This window comes from Rhinolophus ferrumequinum, chromosome 3 (genome assembly GCF_004115265.2).
Source record: "Rhinolophus ferrumequinum isolate MPI-CBG mRhiFer1 chromosome 3, mRhiFer1_v1.p, whole genome shotgun sequence".
Lineage (NCBI taxonomy): Eukaryota > Metazoa > Chordata > Mammalia > Chiroptera > Rhinolophidae > Rhinolophus > Rhinolophus ferrumequinum.
Window position 1 is genome coordinate 53,657,484 of NC_046286.1, and position 20,567 is coordinate 53,678,050.

Consider the following 20,567-nt stretch of genomic DNA (forward strand, 5'->3'; position numbering starts at 1 on the left):
AATCCAAGGGTGGACTTTAGGTACAGCTCAATCCAGGGGTTCAATTATATCATTTTCTATTATCTGCATTTTGCTTTTCCTTGTATTGGTTTCTCTCAATCATATACTCTCTTTAACAGAGCCTCTAAAAGGTGAAAGCTTATATCTCAGAACTTTCACTCTTTTTCCCTTTCTTCATCATTCTGGCCAAAACTAAGAGGTTACTGTTCACTGGCCCTGATTGGCCTGCTTAGGTCATGTGCACTTCCTGAACCAATCACTATGGGGTGCAAATACTTTTGTAGGCCAATCATGATCATTCTCCCCAGAAAGTGGAATCAAGCCCATGGAACATGTTACTAGAAATATATTCTTCAATACAATACCAATCCCCTTAAAACATTTTCAATACTGCTCAACTGTTAATAAAGAATTCTACAATGGCACTGAATGTGTCAGTAGAAATTTTATATCTGGGTAGATCATAGAGGTAGAGCTGGTCTTTAAAGAGAGGACACAGAAGGTGACTCATGGCCATGTGGCTATATTTTAGGAGTGCTGAAAATTCCTCTTGTCTAAAATATCTTCCCCATCTGCCAACCACAGTCTTAAATTCCAATTTGAGATTCATTGTTTTGGACTTATAATATGGACACTACAAGCTGCATTGGAAAAACATGTAAATGCCACTTAGCATTTATCAGCTTTTAACACCTTGGTATTGATTACATTATCAGATTGATGATGGCAGGGAAGGCAATAGTGAGGAGTTCCTCAGAGGAAAGAGTCTAAATGGGTTGAAATGTCACAAAGGGCAGTCAGGAACCTGTGTGGCCAGGATGATAGGGAAGAGTGAGAAGGGTGGCATGTGATAGGACACTCGAGACACAACCTGTCTGAATCACAATTTCTCTTGGTAACAACACTACCCATAACACCACTTAATTATATCATAGAAGGGGCATTCTATGAGGGGATTTGGGGGGATCTAGTCCCTTCCCCTGACAAGTTCCATGTTGGAAACATGGCTGTAGAACAGCCTCTGTCCTGGATTTGCAGGGAGAGGGGAGATTTTTAATAGAAGATGATCACGAGGAAGAACCTCTAAAATTCTCTTGAAGTTATTTCCAGCTTCTAATCATCTAATAGTTAAAGAAAGATATCCCTAAGACCTTTGTTGATCTTTTTCTAATGACATAAAAGTGTCAGTTATCTAAATGATTTTTTTTTCGGCTAAGGCAGTAACAGAGCTGGAACAATACCCCAAAGCTAGCTTCCCATGTGATTTGGGGCAAGATATTGTCCTTCTTTACAGTATCCCAATTTTGTTTTCTTTATTACTAAGTTTCCTATCTTACTGTGCCTCATCGTCCTAAAAGGAATTATAACAGTGTGTAACAAGAAAAATCTTTCCAAACTTTTAGTAAAATAGATGGCTGGGAAGGAAGGAACTCATTAAACTATTAGCAGTGATTATCTATGGGAAGGGAATAGGATAGAGATGATAGTAAAGAAGAAACAAAGCATTTTATTCTATGTATTTTGTTATTACTTGACTTTTGTTTTACAGTGATCATGTGTTCATGAATCCTTTTGTAATTTAGTAAAATTTGTACTTAATTGATTCTACTAACTAAAAGACATTTGTTCTCACATTTTGGATTAAACTTGAGGGAGATTGTGGCCTAGATAAATGCTGACCACACAGAGAAAAAGTGTATCCTACAAATGTCGCTGCTGGCTGAATTAAGCTTAAAAATAATGCTCAGATGCTACAAAACTAAGCTGAATAAAAATGCAAAATACTCCAATTCTTGTTACGCCTGCTTTTTTTTTCTTTTTTCAAAAAGAATGAACTACTGCTGTTCTTGAGAGTGTCATAAAGATACAGGTCAGTTATGCTGCTCCCCTAGATGGGTTTCGGTTGGTAATAAATGGTTTTCTGAGAGGTTTGAGTTAAAGCTCTTATGTAAATAGAGAGAGGCTTACATAATGCTTCTAAACTAGAACTTGAACTTGAAGACAATCTGCAGTAGGCATATGAAATCTGTCTTTGCTGCAAATGGCATCTGAAAACTAAGAGGAAACCATCCAAGATGTGGTTTAAGAAAACAGGAAGAATAAACAGCCAGGGTGAAAGCTTCTGATCAATCATTTAACCAAATCTCAAGCATGACCAAACAGAGAATATGTAAGAGGTGTGTCTTGGGCTTATAGTAATGCTACTACTAACCAAACCAGCGCTCATCGCTCATGAGTATCCTTCATTGAAAATTTCTACGTAAAATTCAGGGGCTGGAGCTCTAACATCGGCCGTTTGCATCCCGGTATGGTTGGTGCATCATCTCACGGAGGAGGCTAAACTAGTATTGATTTTCCAGTTTCTAAAAGAAGTAACCATTTAGAGCAAAGGCATGCCGGGGGACGGGGAGCGGGGGTCTTTGTAAAGGAGAAACACACGTCAAACCGAAAGTGCTGCGTGGAAGAGAAGGGAGAACTGGGGTTAGCGAGCGGCGGCTTCACTGCCCAGGTAGGGGGCAGAGAAGTTCTTGCATCAACAGATGCGACGTTGTAATTCTGCGAACCTGCCAGAAGAGACGTTTCTTGGCCAAAAGAGAGAGATTTCTGTATTTTTCGGGAAGGCGGGAAAGACCATCTTCTATCCGTTTTCACTCGCACTTCATCCGTATACCTCGCCCTCCTCCCTACGCCCTCCCTTCCGAACCCAGCAGCGAGCAGCACGGCAGAAGAGGGAGGGAGGGAGAGCGCGCGCGCGGGGTTTCAAACGTCACCAAACTTTCCAGAAGCCCGGGCCCTCCTCTGACTCTGAGCAGGCGCCCCTCCAGGCCTCCGAGCTCAGCCCCGCCGCTCTGCTCCGCCATCTACGGGCCCCAGACAGGACCCTGAACTGAGCGGAAACTTGCCACCCCAGATGAGGGGTGAACTAACTTTCAGGTCCAGTCCAACCCTGAGATTGTAATTCTCCGTGTTGTCGGAGCTCCCTCGGTAACTGTCGAGTCAGTGCACGTTGGACAGCGCGCAGGGCACGCGGCAGGAGAAACCCGCGGCTCCCAGAGCTTCGGCGAGCATCTCCCCCGCCCCCGCCCGGCCCTCTACGCCACCACCCTCCCTCCAGTTCCCCAGCGCCCCAGGAGAAGGAGAACCCTCAGACAGAGGCCCCTTCTCTGCCCGCATCTGCTAACTTTCCTAACATCCCCTTCCCCCACCACGTAACACGATTTACGACCGCGTAGACTCAAGCTCTCAAGCTCACGCTCGCCTGCCCTTTTCCCCAGAAGCCTGAAAGTGGCTGAATGGAAATACTGACACGTGAAAACTCTATTTTGAGTGACTTCGAATCCGCCGCCTTGAGGTTTTAATCTTGCTGGGCTCGTCCCGCGGTGTGCCCAGGGCAGCTGTCCGAAAGATCCCCGGCATTCTCTCCTGTGCCGAGGCAAGGTGAGGCGAGGAGGAAGGCGCAGGAGGAAACGTGAGAGGTCTGGGACCACACGGAACATCCCAGAGGGAATTCTGAATCCTAATCCCAGGAATTGAGATCTTTGTGCATTGTTCCCAAACCAAATGCACATGGCAGCTTTCCTCGTAGCCCTGGGACCCCCAATCGTGTGTTAGGAACAGACGAGTACGGATGCCCTACCACCGACCATCTGTCCGGGAAGTTGGGGTGGGTGGCACTGTTCGTCCTAATCCTGCCCTTTCCGTGCCCCCTTTCATCAGCAACAGATTTTCAAATATGGGAGACCACCCCCGCCCCTGCCCACTCCCCACCCTGTGTCCCACGCCCGCCAGGTGTTCACCCCAGACAGGGTCAGACAGAGACCGAGTGGTCTGGCGGGCATGGGCGCCTGGGGCCAGTATGGAGTAAGATTTTGAAATGTCAGGGCACTGCTGGGGAGAAGACAGACAAATTTCTTATAAACCTCTTCACGAAGGAAAGGCCTTTCGTTGTCTTGGCCTTTAATTGTTCCTTTCCTAAGAAAACCTTTTTTGTTTTCCAAACACAACATTGAGGATCCCTTGATTCCTTGTACTTTTAGCTTAGACTTTTCGACTCTCAAATGTTCCGGGGCACTCTTGGCGTGGATTTGCCTCCCTTCTGCGTCTCTGCGGGATTCTAACTGCCTTGCTTTCCTGGCCTGAGCTACTTAGTGATGACCCAGCCCTCTTGGGGCAGTTGCAATGAGTCCTGCTACTGCTCCAGGTCTACCTGGGGACCGCCCACCAAGCTGCCTGCTCTCCATCTACCACTGTCAGTATAAGGTGAAGAATGAGCTTAATTCTCTATAACGTGACCTCCAACCCCAGGGCTCTTCCTGCTGAAGACCATCAGAAGAAGGAAAGGAAAGTAGTCGTAGTGGTGGCTGGACACCCCCAAACTGACTTCAGAAAAGGAAAACCCTCAACTACTGCTTCTCCCCATTTTGCATTGTATTCCTGAAACCTGGAAATGAAAATGGAAATTGTTTGATGTATGAGGAGACATTATCTGATTAGGGCGTAAGAAATTTAATCTTTCCAGCATGCAGGTCATATAATTAATGTTAATTTAACGCTCAAATTCTCAGTCATTAATTTTTATTCTCTTAAATGCAGTTTGGCAGGGGCCCCTGATCCATGGCAATGGATTTTACTGGATGTAAGAGCACACTTGGTCTTAGGAGTGGCTCACGGCTTACCTTCCCATCCCAATAACAAGATCACATCATGTATGCATTATTAAGCTACATAATTGAACGGTCCATAGTTTGCATATCAGACTATTAAAATAATGTGTTTTGCTTTTCTCCGAACACGTATTGTTCAAGCCTCTGCGAATATGTGGCGATTCTGATAATTATCACCAAATTACTGCAAATGTTCTCTTCATTAACATGATTTCTTTCAAGCATTTTTTAAAATGTGAATATTATTGTGAATTAAGGAACTTCTTACAAAGTTGTGTGAACTTTTTTTTAAGGGACTTGTCACTGGGCAGGAAAAATATATTTTAAATGGAGGAGGAAGAGAAATGCTTTTAAATATGCCTTTCAAATGGCTTCCTCCAGTCAAATAAAAGTTTTCCCTCTAGTTTTTCAGGAAGCTTCTAGGGAAAAGGCAGTGGGGGGGAGAGAGAGAGAGAAAGAGAGAGAGAGAGAGAGAGAGAGAGAGAGAGAGAGAGAGAGAGAGAGAGAGAATGAATTTTTTAAAGTCCCTATTATCCGGTCCCCTTGTCCTCACAGATAAAATCCTTTTTATTTGACACAGAATAAACTAATATTCCCCCTTTTTAAACTACGAACTCAAAATTTTCTAAAGCCAACAGCTCACAGTTAACTAAATATTGTTATTTTCCCACAGCTAGTCTGAGCTATACTGTTGGGGAAATTCTAAGCCGTAAAGAGCTTTTATTGTAACCTTCCCTTCACACACTGTTTTCAAAGTTGAATAGCAGGACATTAAAAAAAAAGAACACTACTGCAAAATAAGAGTCTCTTTTCAATGTGAGAAATTTGCATCTACACTTCTTTCTAGCAAAATTTTCCTTTGAGTGATTTTTAAACTCATAACAGGTCATTCTACCGCTGGTATCATCTCTCTTTCCGGGTACCGAGTCTGCGCCACGCGCAAGCCGCTGTCCCGACTGCGCTCCCAACGCTCTGCCATCAGCCCCAGCGGTGAGGGGCTTTCACTCACCAGGAAAGTCTCACGAGTTTGCGAAGGTTGTGAGATTTTTTTTTCCCTTTAAATAAAATACTCCAGGAAAAAAGGGGACGGAAGCGAGTGGAGAGAGGGAGAGGGGGCAGGGAGAGAGGGAGAGAGGGGGTGGGAGAGAAGGAGGGAGGGAAGGAGGGAGGGAAAGGGAGGGGGGAGAGAGAGAGAGAGAGAGAGAGAGAGAGAGAGAGAGAGAGAGAGAGAGAGAGAGAGAGAGAGAGATGGCTGGTGCATTCCGCCAGCTCCAGCAATAACCTGCTTGGTGGTTCCCTGCGTGGTTGGACACCCCCTCCCCTTGCTCGGTGCCGAGATCCGCCGGGACCCTTCCTCGAGCCCGCAGTCAGCTCTCTGGGGAAGGGGTGTCAGGCCCCGGGAGGCACTTTTATTTTGGCTGAGAACAGGGAAAGCTGCTCCTAGGCCCAAGGGAGGCGAACTGAGCCCTTCTGTTTGGATTTCCCTCCTCGCTATAGCAACCAGCAGCATCTGGACAAAAATGCTCCCTCCCTGGACAATGGCCCGGCCTCCCCCTTCTCGCCCTCTTCTTCCTCCCCCGGATCGCAGCCAGGACCTACCTAGGAACTCAGTGGCTCAACGGCCGGGAATGGCCCCACCCCCACCCCGCTGAGTTCCCTAGCAGTCTCTGCCGAGGTCAGGCCAGGGCGCCGGGACCCCGCATCCACTTCTCCCTACCCGGCTGATGCCCAAGCGGGCGGAGGCCGGGACACAGAACCTCCCGGCAGAACTCTGGGGCTCCCACAGCGGGGTTCTCCGCGGGATTGTATGGGTGGATGGATGGCCCTGAGTAGCATAAATTCCAGCTTTTTTTCAGGGTAAAAAAAAAAAATTAGTAGTATAATGCACAAAGCAGACTACTCTCTCTCCCCACGGCTCCTTCCTCCTACTGCCCCCCGCCCCCCCACACACACACAGAGTCTCGTACATCCTAGACCACGATCCTAGGCATGATCTCTGACTTTCTTTCGCTCTATCAAGGTTAATTAAGTTCCCTTCCACGAACTGAGCTCCTCGCCTATTCATGATTCTCTCCCTCTGACCTGGGCATTAATATGGTCAGGACTGTGCCTCCGCGTGTCCTGTTTTCCTATTTTGCATTGAATGCTGGGACCTCGTTTCCCTAGATTACCATCCTAAATTCGCAGGAAAGACTTGAGGAGTGACCTGGTCTCACTGCTCCATCCTGCACAAGGCTTCCTCTTTCTGCGTCTTCTTCCGGACAGTGCCAGCCTCTACATTCCCGGGACCCACATTCTGGGAACCTGTCTTTTAAAAATAATAACCATCTCTAACTTTATTAAGTCCAAGGTGCCTAGAATGACAGTTCTGAAACTCAGAGACCTAACAGAAGGTCCCGGCCCACAGCTATTACCTCTGTGGTTAACTGCTCTCAGGAAAAACTTTGCCCGGGTGCATCACTCTTCCCCGCTGACTGCCGGCCCCAGGACACTAACAACACAACTGTTAATGCACCCGTACACTTTAGAAAGGATTTCCATTTGTTCTCTGTGCAGCCAGCATAAGAATTCCGAAGTTCAAACTCTACTAAACGCAGCCTCATTTCCTCCAGCAAAGGAAACCCAGCCGTAGCCCGTGGACACCGCACCAACGAAATAGCTGAGGACGCCCTTCCCCCGCGCCTGCGCGCAGGTGTGTGCGATGATCTCGCCCCTCGCCTTTCGCTTCTTAGATTGCTCCCGAGGATAAGACAGGGAAGAAACTGCGGCGAGAGCTTCATCTCAGCACTTCTCCAAATGCTTCAGAACTAAGGTGGTTTCTGTTGAAATCACTTTAATTTATTAAAAGGTTGTCATTCCCTCCTGGTGGCCAGCCATCCACCTGCTTTGAGGCGGGGTAGGGGAATTGGGAGGTGGGGGAACACCTTCAAGCTCCATTGTTGGGAAGTCATTTAACTGTTATTTCTTTGAAAACGAAATTTCAGGAAGGAAACTAGGAGCCACAAATCGCCTAGTGTTCTGTTCCTGATATTTCAGTATAAACTGGGCGGCATGAACTCCAAATAGAATTGATCTTGCACACTGATGGAATGTGTCCTTTAGGCTCTCTCTGTCCTGAGGCCTCGTATTTACCACTCAAAATTTAGCAAGCTGCCTTTGATACATTTCTCAAAGTAAGCCCTGAAACAGCCAGACTGCCTGGGTGAGGTGGTTTTAGAAGTCTTCAAGCCTTGCCTGCCCATAAAATGTTCACTTTGGGGCTACAAAGGGGGGGGGTGTCATTTTTAATGAGGAGAGTCAAAACTGGCAGAAAAATGGAAAGAGATTAATATCTGTGAATTCAAATAATGTCGTTCCAAATACTCGGCTCAGAGTTGTACGTCCCACTGGTTTACACAGTAGTGAAGATAAAATAGAACGGTCTGGTTGTGAGGCAGGGGCAAACAGAAATTGCCAAGCATATGAAGAAGAATGGGAGTTTCAACTTTCAGAAAACTTTTCCTTCTTCAAGACCACTTATAACATGGAGACAGATGCACATTTAGAAACTTGTAAAATGTATGAATAGATAATAACATATAACTCTATATGGGATTTTTTTTTTAATCCAGGAGACAGTGAGCTGTTCCATACTAGTTAAAGATGTTCCATTCCTTGTTAAGGTAAATGTTTCCTGTGTTTCTCACAAGAACTGGCAACTTGGAAATACATTTTTCCATGCTTCTTATAAATGCATCCCAACCTCGCAGTTCTTGAAGCTTTAAGGAGGTTTTTATTAAGGCAGCCAGCTGCCTCTTTGTGTGGATTGACTGTTTAAAGCTGCAGCTCTGAATTGGGAGTCTCAGTTTTGACATTCTGTAGGCCCTTAGTACAGAAGTTCCATTCAAATATGGGGGAGCTCTCCACCAATCAGACAGCTTCTGGGGGCTAGTAGTGGAGAAGAAAGTACAGGAATGAATGACTGGGACAGGCAGAAGAAGGAGGAGGAGGAGGAAGAGGATGAGGAAGAGGAGGAGGAGGGATTCAAGCAATCCTCCTCCAAGATAGATACATTAGAAAGAAAACACCAGGAGGCAATTTTATCCAAGTTTAAACCAGTTGCCACCTCCTAAGAAAATTTCCTTTGTTTCCTGATTTGTATTGTCGTAGACTACATAGATAATAAATAAATTAAGGTCTATCAAATGAATATCATCTCACTTCTATTTTAATAACTGTGCCCTTTCAGCTCAATGTATGGGAGTAATTATGGTGGTTTTTCTGTCAAGTCCTGGTGTGTAGAAATAAATAAATGATATTTTACATATGGTGTGACTGTGTTTAATAGATGAATGAGTTCATAAATTAGAGTTCAAGTTAGAGTGGGTGGATTGATCCCATTACTGTTACTCAGGTGAAGACTTTGGGGGCCTTGGGTACTGGGTACTGGGGGCTACTGAGACAGGCTGGCCCCACTCTTTGGAGGAGTGTGACAGTGTGGGAATAAATATGGGTCTTTTGGGTTTAGCTGGAATTAGCTTAATTGTTTCCTCTCGGTGCAGCGCACCAGGGCAGGAGGGAGTTCTCACCACTTCTTCAGACCAGTTCAGATCAGGACGCTGAGAAGAGCCCTTCCGTGGGACCTAAGGGAAGGGGATGGGTTAGCACTCTTGCCAGGGTCTCCTCTCGGGGTACCTCGAGGTTGTTCTTGAGGAAGGCGTCCAGGGGACCCTGCAGTCCGCGCCCGAGGCAACGAGGCTCTCACAAACCGCCTGCTCAGCCATTGTCCTAGAGAGTGATCTACGGAAGCTGCTGAAGTGAGGGGAGACACGAGATACCTTGTAGGTTCAAAGCCTTTTAGGGTTGTTTGAAATCCACTCCACGTCAAAGGAAGCAGCCTCTGTATTTGAACAGCTGCTTTGAACAGTGAAAGGGAATGAGCTGAATCAAAACCTGGAGGTGTCTTTCTGAGACACCTTCAACGTGCTTTTATGCGGGTGGAGAAAGGCAGGCAGACAGGCAGAATCAACAGCAAAGAAAGGCGCAGGCGACAGTGGGAGGGGTGGAAGGAGGACGGAGAAGCCCCCATCTGGAGCTAAAACCTCCTTGAGCCCGGGCTCTCGGAGCCCCAGGGAGATGCCGCGCTGGGAGGCAGACCAGAAGCCGAGACTACTCAGGACCCAGCGTTCGCGCCAACCGGGCCTCAGGCGACTGACGAGGAAGCAGGGGTGACTCTGGAGGGAGGTGGTACCCAGAGCCACAGTGCTCGCCCAGCCCTTCCCTCCCCGCGATTGGCCGGGCTCCGAGAGTGGGAGTGGGATTCGGAGGCTCAGGCCCAGGGGTAGGACATTGCTTTGTGTACTCCCGAGGATTTATTGGGGTATTAATCCTCGTAGAACTACCAGAGCTTACCCTGTTGGGAATGTTTCGGTTCTGTCGCTCGCCAGTAAATGAGGCGGGGGGGGGGGGGGGGGGGGGGGGGGGGGGGGGGGTGGAGTGGAGACCAAGAATGTCAACCTGGGATGGATCTCGGAACAATAATTGCCAGCGAAGTCCCTTTACAGACAGGAAGTTTTGATGTCCATGTGTCCATGTGCAGCCTGTTCTTGCCCACCCCCACTTACACACACCAGCGCCCTACGGGAAGGGAAGGGACAAAAAGGGGGGGACTTTTAAACTAACTCCAAGCCCGGCCGCCTCTGGTCCCTTAGAGATGCATCTGGAAATCTTTTTCTTCCCTCGAGTGTATCAACCCACGGGCTGCAAAGGGCCTTGTCCCTTGAGAAATGTGAAATCAAATCCAGAGAAAAGCAGACACCTGCCCCGGAAGGGGGAAGGGAGGGGAGCTTCTGATATCCGGACGCGGCCCTTCCCGGCGGGTGGATTCTTCCATCTGTGGGAGCTCAGAGTCTCCCAGTGGGGGAATGCGGGGAGGAGGAGAAGCAGGGGACTGGAGGGGTGAGAGGGGCGCAGCGGGCCAGGACTCGATGCGGCTAGCAAGCGGCCTGTGCGTTCCCAAAGCTCCAGCGGAGCCGCTCGCCCAGTGCTGGGGACTTGGAGCCGCTGCCGGGAGGAGGCGGTCCTGATCGCCGCCCAGTCCTTTCGCTCGCAGTAGAGGAGCTGCGAGGGCCAGCTACGGAGTCTGCGCCCTCCGAAGCTCGGACTTTTTCCTTTATCCGAGCTGGGCAAAGTTACGGGATTCTTAGTAGCCACCAGGCGCACGGCCAGAGTGGCTCCGCGCTTGCGCTGAGATCGAGCGCCACACGGTGTGTGTCCTCGCCTCGCCGCGCGGGTGCGCGCGTGGGGGATGCAGGTCCGTCCCGCTGGCGGCCTGTGGGCTCGCCCCTCCCCTAGCCATTTCTCTCTCTCCCACATACACGCTCATAAACACTGGGCACGTGGAAATTCTCAGCCAAAGCGCCTTGCCCCGGCGGGTGCTCAATGTGGTGATTTATAAACAGCTCAGCCACTCCCCAAAGAGCTCCGCTCCTCGTTAGTCATGATGAATTCTCTGGCCCGCTCTACTTGGCTGTCTGGATTAAGACGCCCAGAGGCCCCAAAGTGCTCCCCTTGAGCGTTGACTTGGCTTCCTTCACAAGCCCACGACCTCCAGCAGTACCAGCGTTAGAGCTACAACGCGCTGGGCCAAGGGTGAGAGGTGGGGACGCGATCAATTTCCATGAGGTCTTTTTGCCCTTCCTGGCAGCAACTTTTGATTCGCTTCGCAGTATAAGCCCCGCCGTACGCTTGGCCCTGCGTGGTATTCCGGACGCTCCAGCCTGGGTCGGCGCCCGGGCCTCTACTAGTCGACCTGCAGTCTCCGAACCGCTGCAGTCACCTGCTCCAGGCGGCCAAGGATCTGACCGCGCAACGCGCTCGCACTGAGTGGCGCGGCACCGCCTGTGCGCTGTACCGCAGTTTTGCTCTGGAGTTCAAGGCCTAAGACTAAGTAGGGAGACACGCCAGCCAGAGCCAGACAACTGAGCTAGCCCCTACCCCACCCGAAGGCGCCCGCAGAAGTTACTGAATAGGAAGGTTCCCCTAGCATCCGCCCATCTTCCGTCACACACACTTTCTCCCCTTCTAAGTAGCTAATGGAAAAGTTGCAACGAAGGGTACCAGGAGCGTAGAGAAGCGCGCACGCAGCCCCTGTGGCTCGGCTTCCCCAGGTGGTGTGGCCACCACACCCCGAGGCCGAGCAACCAAAGCTCCTGCACAAGGCAAAGGTCTGCGCGCAGGCCCCCAGTTTTCCAAACCAAAAATTGCGCGCGCCCTAGTGTGGGAATCTGACAGAGACTTTTAGAGTTTTGTTTTGCTTTCAGTCCTGCATGCTGCGCTGTCAAAGCAGTCAACTCCTCGCCTTAACAGGAATCTCTCACAAGCCAATACGCGGGCTGAGCCTGCCTCTCGTGGGGGCCTCTCGCGGAGGGGCCGTGAGACAATTGGGCCTGGAACCTAAAAGGAAGAGAGCCTGCGCTAGCCTAGGCAGGGTGGCAGGGAAGAAGAGGATCTTTATTAGCGGCAAAAGTATCCTCACACCCCAGGGCAAGGAGCACATGGACATTGAAATTCTAAGCGTGGAGGGAAAGGAGACTTCAACAGTGGGACAAGTCTGGCTTCTGAGTAGGTTTAAGAGACGCTGATGTGTGTGTATCCCAAGGTGATTAAAAATCAGACGCCCCCTGGCTCTGTGCAAGTCGGTCTGTCTCTTCCTCCCTCCTTCTTTACCACGCTCCCTCCTATCCAGCCCCACAGGGAAAAGGTGGACTGACACCCACCCACCCAAGTAGCTGTGACGGATAGTGCGCCGGGGCGGGTCCCCGCCCTGCACCCCCATCCCCGCCCGGCCTGTCTGTTGGGGAGACAGATGGGGGGCGGGGCCCATCCAAGAGGGGAGGAGGAGGCCGGGGGGCTGGGGAGAAAGGGAGATGAAATCCAAGAGAAGCTGAATAGGGTTGCGAGGGGGCACCAAAGGAGGGCTAGGAGGACTCCGCGCCCGGGGGTAGGAGGAGGGGCCGCTCTGCGCCAATCAGTGGCGCCGGCCTGGGAGGTTGCTAGTGGTATCCACGTAAATCAAAGGGCGCAGAGCCAATGGGAGGGGGCGGAGGGGGCGGGGCTCAGGCGCGTGCCGTTGCGAGCCGGCTCTGCCAAGAGAGCGGGAGAGAGCTGGAGAGAGCAGGGAGAGGGGGGAGAGCGCAGCTAGCCTGAGAGTGAGCGAAGCAAGAAGGAGGGAGAGGAGGAGAAAGAGAGAGAGGGCGGGCGGGAGGCGGCGGCGGCGGCGGCGGCAGCAGTAATAGCAGGAGCAGCAACAGAAGGCGTCGGAGCGGGCGTCGGAGCTGCCCGCTGGGGGAGAGAGAGGAGAGAGCGAGCGAGCGAGGAGAGCAGCCCGAGGCGAAAAAGTAACTGTCAAATGCGCGGCTCCTTTAACCGGAGCGCTCAGTCCGGCTCCGAGAGTCATGGCGACCGCAGCGTCTAACCACTACAGCCTGCTCACCTCCAGCGCCTCCATCGTGCACGCCGAGCCGCCAGGCGGCATGCAGCAGGGCGCGGGGGGCTACCGCGAGGCGCAGAGCCTGGTTCAAGGCGACTACGGCGCGCTGCAGAGCAACGGGCACCCGCTCAGCCACGCTCACCAGTGGATCACCGCGCTGTCCCACGGCGGCGGCGGCGGGGGAGGCGGCGGCGGCGGCGGGGGCGGGGGCGGCGGCGGGGGCGGCGGCGACGGCTCCCCGTGGTCCACCAGCCCCTTGGGCCAGCCGGACATCAAGCCCTCGGTGGTGGTACAGCAGGGCGGCCGCGGCGACGAGCTTCACGGGCCAGGCGCCCTGCAGCAGCAGCACCAGCAGCAGCAGCAGCAGCAACAGCAGCAGCAGCAGCAACAGCAGCAGCAGCAACAGCAGCGGCCGCCGCATCTGGTGCACCACGCCGCCAACCACCACCCGGGGCCCGGGGCATGGAGGAGCGCGGCGGCTGCGGCGCACCTCCCGCCCTCCATGGGAGCGTCCAACGGCGGCTTGCTCTACTCGCAGCCCAGCTTCACCGTGAACGGCATGCTGGGCGCCGGCGGGCAGCCGGCCGGGCTGCACCACCACGGCCTGCGGGACGCGCACGACGAGCCGCACCACGCAGACCACCACCCGCACCCGCACTCGCACCCGCATCAGCAGCCGCCGCCGCCGCCCCCGCAGGGCCCGCCAGGCCACCCCGGCGCACACCACGACCCTCACTCGGACGAGGACACGCCGACCTCGGATGACCTGGAGCAGTTCGCCAAGCAGTTCAAGCAGCGGCGGATCAAACTAGGATTTACCCAAGCGGACGTGGGGCTGGCGCTGGGCACCCTGTACGGCAACGTGTTCTCGCAGACCACCATCTGCAGGTTTGAGGCCCTGCAGCTGAGCTTCAAGAACATGTGCAAGCTGAAGCCTTTGTTGAACAAGTGGTTGGAGGAGGCGGACTCGTCCTCGGGCAGCCCCACCAGCATAGACAAGATCGCAGCGCAGGGGCGCAAGAGGAAAAAGCGGACCTCGATCGAGGTGAGCGTCAAGGGGGCTCTGGAGAGCCATTTCCTCAAATGCCCCAAGCCCTCGGCCCAGGAGATCACCTCCCTCGCGGACAGCTTACAGCTGGAGAAGGAGGTGGTGAGAGTTTGGTTTTGTAACAGGAGACAAAAAGAGAAAAGGATGACCCCTCCCGGAGGGACTCTGCCGGGCGCCGAGGATGTGTACGGGGGGAGTAGGGACACGCCACCACACCACGGGGTGCAGACGCCCGTCCAGTGAACTCGAGCGGGGGGAGGGGCAGAGCGCGGGGCTCCCCCTCCCCTTCGGTCCACAGCCCTTTCCCGGCCCCCTTGTTCCCACTCTAACTTCTGATTGTTCTTTTATTTTTAATTATTATTTCCCCGTCTCTTAAAAAGAACAAAAATACGGAAAGCAACTAAGGCACTGGACTATCCTTTAAACGGTAGCAGGTGTAATGATGTGTTTTGACCTTTACAGGCTAGTGCCCAGGCAATGGAGTAGACTGTCTCATAGAGAGAGAAGTGTGTGGAGAGAAAGAGAATGAGAGAATGAGAGAGACAGAGAGAGAGAGAGAGACAGAGAGAGAGAGAAAGAGAGAGAGAGAGAAAGAGAGAGAGAGAGAGAGAGAGAGAGAGAGAGAGAGAGAGACAGAGAGAGAGAGAGAGAGAGAAAGAGAGAGAGAGAGAGAGAGAGAGAGAGAGAGAGAGAGAGAGATGAGTTAACCTGGCAAAACTAAATAAATTACAAAAAAAAAAATCCACCAAACCGTGATAAACGCAAAACGCAGCTTCCTGATGCTCAGAGTTGGCACATGCTGCTGTGTTTATTTAATGTGGATCCCCATCAGGAAAGAGGGAAAAAACACACGTTCTTTCATGTCGGCAAAAGCTAACCACATAAATTTGCACTGCAAGAAAATTGAAGTTTACGTGAACAAATTCATGAACCTATTTTTCTTTCTCCCACAGTTAATTTTGAAATTGCCGGGTTTTGTGTCTTGTTTTGTTTTATTCAGTGGAGAGAGTTGCAGCCAGCTCTTGGCCACTCTCCATTTCTAATGTTCTTGTGTAGCCACTTGTTCTTACTGTTTGTGAACTTTGGTTACCTTCAGATCCCCCCTCCTCCCTTATATTGGTGTAACTTTTATTTGCTCCTTTTACCAAAGCAAAACGGTTGGCTTCATACAAAATAAATAACTCTCTGCTTTTAGGAGAAGTGTATGATCTACCCGTTTTATCCACGACCAGAATCCAGTTTGGAATACAAAACTGAGAGTCAAGCTTTGACTTTTGTTACCAACCACAAAGTAAACTTCATTTTCAGGCAGTGTTTCTAGGGGAGGTTGCAGAGGGGAGAAAAAGAAAAATCGATAGTGAGTGACTGATTGCTTCATTTTATCAAGCGGGCCCATTGTGAAAGAGCTCAGAGGAAATGTGGAGGTTACATATATTTCCAGAGTTGTCCAACAGAAAGAAAGTGGCACTTTGAAGAGAACTAGGGAAATATATATCTTCAGACACCCCCTGTATAGTTCTCTGCCTTCAGTTTTAATAACTTCATTATGAGGAATTATCTGTGCTCACAGCAGCCGTTAAACTTTGTTCCTCTAACAGCTTTTTTAAAAACAAAGAAAATAGTCTTGGAACTTAGTGGTGTATGTCTAGACTGTGTTTCTCAGCACACAAATACCCACATGCATACAGAGAATACTTCCACTCTAGACTGGTTTTGTCTTCACTAGCCCATTTGTCTATCAAGTCATATTTAAGGTCCCACACCTTCTTCTCCTGTAATTTATTACAGAAAACACCAGTTTGACTTGAACAGCTCCCTCCCCCGCTTTTTCCACTAAGGAAGCCAAATGAAGAGGGGAAAAATGCTATTTTTCAATTTTTCCTTTTCTCCCTTTGTTAATAGTTTTAAGTGCATTTTGACCTTATCTTGATGGAAAAATAGTTAACTCCCATAACAAAAGACTCTACTGGGAAGTGTAGGTGAAAAACAAAACTGTAACTATATTGAAAATAAATGCCATTAAACTGTGATCAGTTAAAATGTTGAAAAATAATCAGCACAAAAGGGCGCTAAAAGGGAAAACACTTTTTATTCATCTTAAAAGACCGGGGCTTTTTTTTCTGGTTAGGTATTAGGTAAATTTTTATTTTAAAAAATTAAAACTCAGTACCATAAGATTATGGTTCAGCATCAGATTAGCTTGCACTCAGTAGTTAAGGTTTTAGGAAATATGCTTTATATTGTCTTTTCAAACACCTGTGACTGTTTCATTTTCAATGTTTTTGCAAGATAAATGATGACTTATAATGGGCATATTTATTTGCCTGTATTTCATTTCCCCCAACGAATGTCACAAGGAAATGGGCGTAGAGCTGCTTCGGGGTACATCACACCGCTTGTTCCTGAGGTGTGGGGACTGGCCTGTAGTGAAGCAAATAGCCAATGGTAAAGGGAGGAAATGAATTTTCAGATTCTTATTACCAAGTGGGTAAGGTTAGAAGCTGGAGTTCAGGGGATGTGTCTATAGCTCCTCTAACTCCCAGAGGTTTACTAAAATGAAAGGTACCACTGAACCTTACCACTATGTATATATGTTTAATATCTGTCTTTTGAAATGCAGAAATAGTTTAAATGTTTCTTTGTCTATTTTTCTTTTTTTTTAATGCTACCCAGGGAAATATTTTCATATCATTTTTAAGTGGCCTGCCTCAATGTATATTTATTTCTTTTAAAGCAAAAAGGTTCTGGAAACTGTTTTTCTGTAGCTTTAAATGAGTAGGTGAGCAAAATCTATATGGGATGTAATTTTTTTTGTTCAGTCTCTTTAAAAATACTTTGTTTTGGTACATTTGGTTGTGCTTGTGGGGAAAATAAAAACGCAGAGATCCTTATATATTTATGTTAAAGTAATATTTTATTATCTACATAAAACAGAAATGCACAATACCTTCATAGTTTGTTCTAATTATTGAAATATCTTTATTTTATTTTTAAAATAGTGCCAAGTTTTAAGGGGGAAAAAAACCCTAGACCTTATACTGACTGAGTTGAGTTGTATGTAAAACACTTCCCTTCCTTTATACTTCATAAAGTTTTGGAATAAATTTTATGCATATACTGTCAGGTTTCATGTTTATAACTTTCAGAAGCCTTTTTTTATTATTAGGTGAGACTACTGTTCTGATTCACTTTTCTTTGCAAAAACTATCAATCCAAAACCTTTCAGTCACTGTGCCTGTAGCATTAAATTGAAATGGTCATTGGGTTTGAGCTTCAATTTGTTTGCCATTTCATGGTCTGACAAAGAGATGTTTGTCCTCTTTAAATATATGCAGATATCCCTGCATCTTCTTTCTAGGTTAGTTTTACCTTACCCGATTTCACTTTTTTGGAAAGCATCAATGGAACTAGGTGGACTTTAATCTTTACCCACATGTCCTCACGTAATTTGGGGTCTACGGAAAGCAAGGCTTAATTAAGAGGATTATTCTTTTTAGTAATTAACAAATATCTTTCAACAAAGAATTTCTGACCATATGCAATATGTGTGTTTACCAAGTAAAAGAGAAAGGTCATATATATTATTCCTCTTAGGTTTACAGAAAAAGATGGATTTTGCAATGGTTTATACAATAGTGTCTATTCCTCACCGGGCAAGAAAACAGGCTCTAAAACAAAAAAGAAAAGAAAAGAATATATGGGAGCACTCAAGACTGGTGCTAATAAGTGTTTCACATAGTCTGAGATGGAATATTACCCTTACTAAAATCAGTTTTAAGGTTAGTGAGAAATCCAAGCAATGTTGGGTTAGTTTACAAGTTTGCTGATGTGTTTGAAGTCCTCCTTGGAACATTGGTTTTAGTATAAATGTCCATTTTGAAAGGTAGTTTCTGGGCTTATTACATCTGATCATCTTTTCTAACTCCTAGTCAATATTACACAGGTCCCAAACAGATTCAGCCAAATGATCTTATCAATAGTCTGAACGCGAAGTGACAGAAAGAAGAAGTGTTTTGTGACCGCAGACATGCTGATGGGTAAAATGTTTAAGCTGGGTATAGATCTGAGTTCTGGGTCAATATCCTCTTCCATTGTAGGCAGAAAACAAGCAGCATCTGCCCTCTGCAGGGCATTTTAAGGGACCTTGAGAAGGCGTTTTTTGTTCTTAGCCACAAGGGCTACCGACTGGAAACCATCACGTGTTAAACGGACGCGCCATGGTTTTGACCCATGCTTGCATTCAGATTCTGAAGCTACTCAGGCAGTCTCGATGCTGTTTTAGGGAATGTATTACATGCTAAAGTGAACAACTCCATCATTGCCACTGGGAGAAATTTGTGGGGTAGTCACCCCTAAAATGTTGGCTAGACATAATGACAAACCCTTTCTTTTCCCTAAAGACAATAATGCAGAATACAACCATCCCGAAAGAGCTCCTGTGTTTGCTCGAAATATGTCATTTTAAAAATTTCTGATGTAAGATGAAGGAGAAACAATCATGTAGGAGAGTTATGTGAAGGTCAGATGGAGGGAATGGCCACAAATAATATTATGCTTGACACTTCTAAACATTCTCGGTTCCCACGAAGTTACCTCCTTTATATTTCAGATGCAGCAACAAAAGCACTCTTCTCCTTGCCCTCCTGCTCCTACCAGTGGAAGCCACACACTGGTTGGCAAATTTTTCTGGTGAAATGGATTTAATAAAGGCACTCATCTTTCTACTTATTTCTCCAAAAGCAACTAATAAAGAAATGCATCAGCCTCAATGGGGGAAATGGCATGTGAGTGCATTGGTACATGCACATGGAGGTCTATGTCCTGCATTCTTTTGCCTTTCATTTGCCTTACTACATGGAAGCAGCTCGGGGAGTGCTGGGCTGCTGGGTGAGAGAAATTATCTTTTTATCACTGGTCTCTGTGATTTGTCTTTGTTGATTTTTCAATCAGTTTATAGAACTCTGTTCTAGATTCTATTGAATTCCTAGACAAGTTACAGAATGAGGCAGAGAACGAAGTTTATACCGAAAAAGATATAAGGATAGTAAAGTGAGGGTGTCAAAGATAAAAATGTTTCTTTGAATCTGCTTGTATATTTCAGTGAGGCAAAAGGGACAGTTTTTATTTAAAATGGAAGAAAATGGTGCATCTTAAAGTAGTAGGAATGAATCTTGACAATATGACTAAATGAGATGTACAGCTAATTTTATACCAACACTTTCGCTGTTCAGGAAAGTTTATTTTTTCAATGATACACAATCTCTTAACGGGGCATATAGTGGTAGAAGAAAACCAAGTCTCCTGGTTGCTATTCCCACCACTTGATTCAGGATGGGAAATAATTCAAAAGTGGCAAGGGCTTGCCACTCAGCTAGCAAAACATGGAACAAACTTGCCCACATTTGTAGAACTTGGACCAGAGTTATTCCAATGCCATCTTATGTAGACAGGTACGGGAGTGCCAGAAAATGGCTTTTTAGTTTTCTTTAAGGTTTTGCTTAGTTATGGAGATAAAGAAACAATCAGAATATTTTCACATTGTTCTTGTGTTTGGTGGGAAGCTAGGAAATTTGTTTCCTTTTTTAAAGAAAAAAGTTAATTAACTTGATCGTGTAGTACTTTTACCTTAATAACTCTGCTTGGCTTAGCTGTTAGAGGTTTTAGAAACAATATCATACCCCTTCAAAACAACCCTGGCCTCTCTTATTGTTCCTAGAATTCTGGTTGTTGGTAACATTAAGATGTACTTTAAAAAAAAATGTCTGAAACGTTATTTAATACACCAGTAAAAGTGCATCTATATCTTAAAGTTTATTCCTTCCACGTCTTTGAGTTTTTATAGCTCTTTGTCTGGGATTTGGTGGTGGGGGGGGCACTTCCATATGCGGTTCCTGCGTGAAGAGCCTGGGCTCTGGAGCGGTCTGTAGCTGGCGGCACACAGCTCTCTGCTAGAAAGGGGAGCTGTCATCTAGAAAAAAGAAGGAAATAAATGCCCCACAAAGACTCACTTGTCACTGATTTTAGAAAGACAGGGGAGCTTTAGGACCCCATCTGGGCAATATGGAGGGGATTTTGATTGTTATAAATTGTATACGATTAACTCTCGGCGTGCAGAACGATGGCGATAGAAATCTCCTTGTGCAGTAAATTTAAATCTGCGTCCTTTTTGATTTGGAGCATATATATTTCCTCCCAGCAATGTTTCCTCTGAGTTTGTTGTTTAAAAAGAAAAAAGTGCCATGCACACAAGAATATGGCGAATTTAGCAGGAGAGTGGGAAAAAGAAAAAGTTTCTTGCGGGTTTGTAACACAAATTAGCCATTGTAAATCACTGGGTTTTAAGGTTTAGACAAATCCTTGTAGAAAGTATTGGGAGTTCTTTTCC

The 20,567-nt window shown here is 47.7% G+C and overlaps 1 protein-coding gene across 1 annotated transcript; it reads left to right on the plus strand.

Annotated features, from left to right (window-relative positions):
- Nucleotides 1-12,869: 12,869 nt before the first annotated feature.
- Nucleotides 12,870-14,767, plus strand: POU3F2 (POU class 3 homeobox 2). Its single transcript, XM_033093360.1, has one exon. The coding sequence runs from the start codon at nt 13,100-13,102 to the stop codon at nt 14,423-14,425; it is 1,326 nt and encodes a 441-aa protein (XP_032949251.1). The 5' UTR covers nt 12,870-13,099; the 3' UTR covers nt 14,426-14,767.
- The last annotated feature ends 5,800 nt before the right edge of the window (nt 14,768-20,567 follow it).

Excerpts from the sequence above, each read along its gene's own strand:
- POU3F2 (XM_033093360.1), top strand. The coding sequence starts at position 13,100 with ATGGCGACCGCAGCGTCTAACCACTACAGCCTGCTCACCTCCAGCGCC.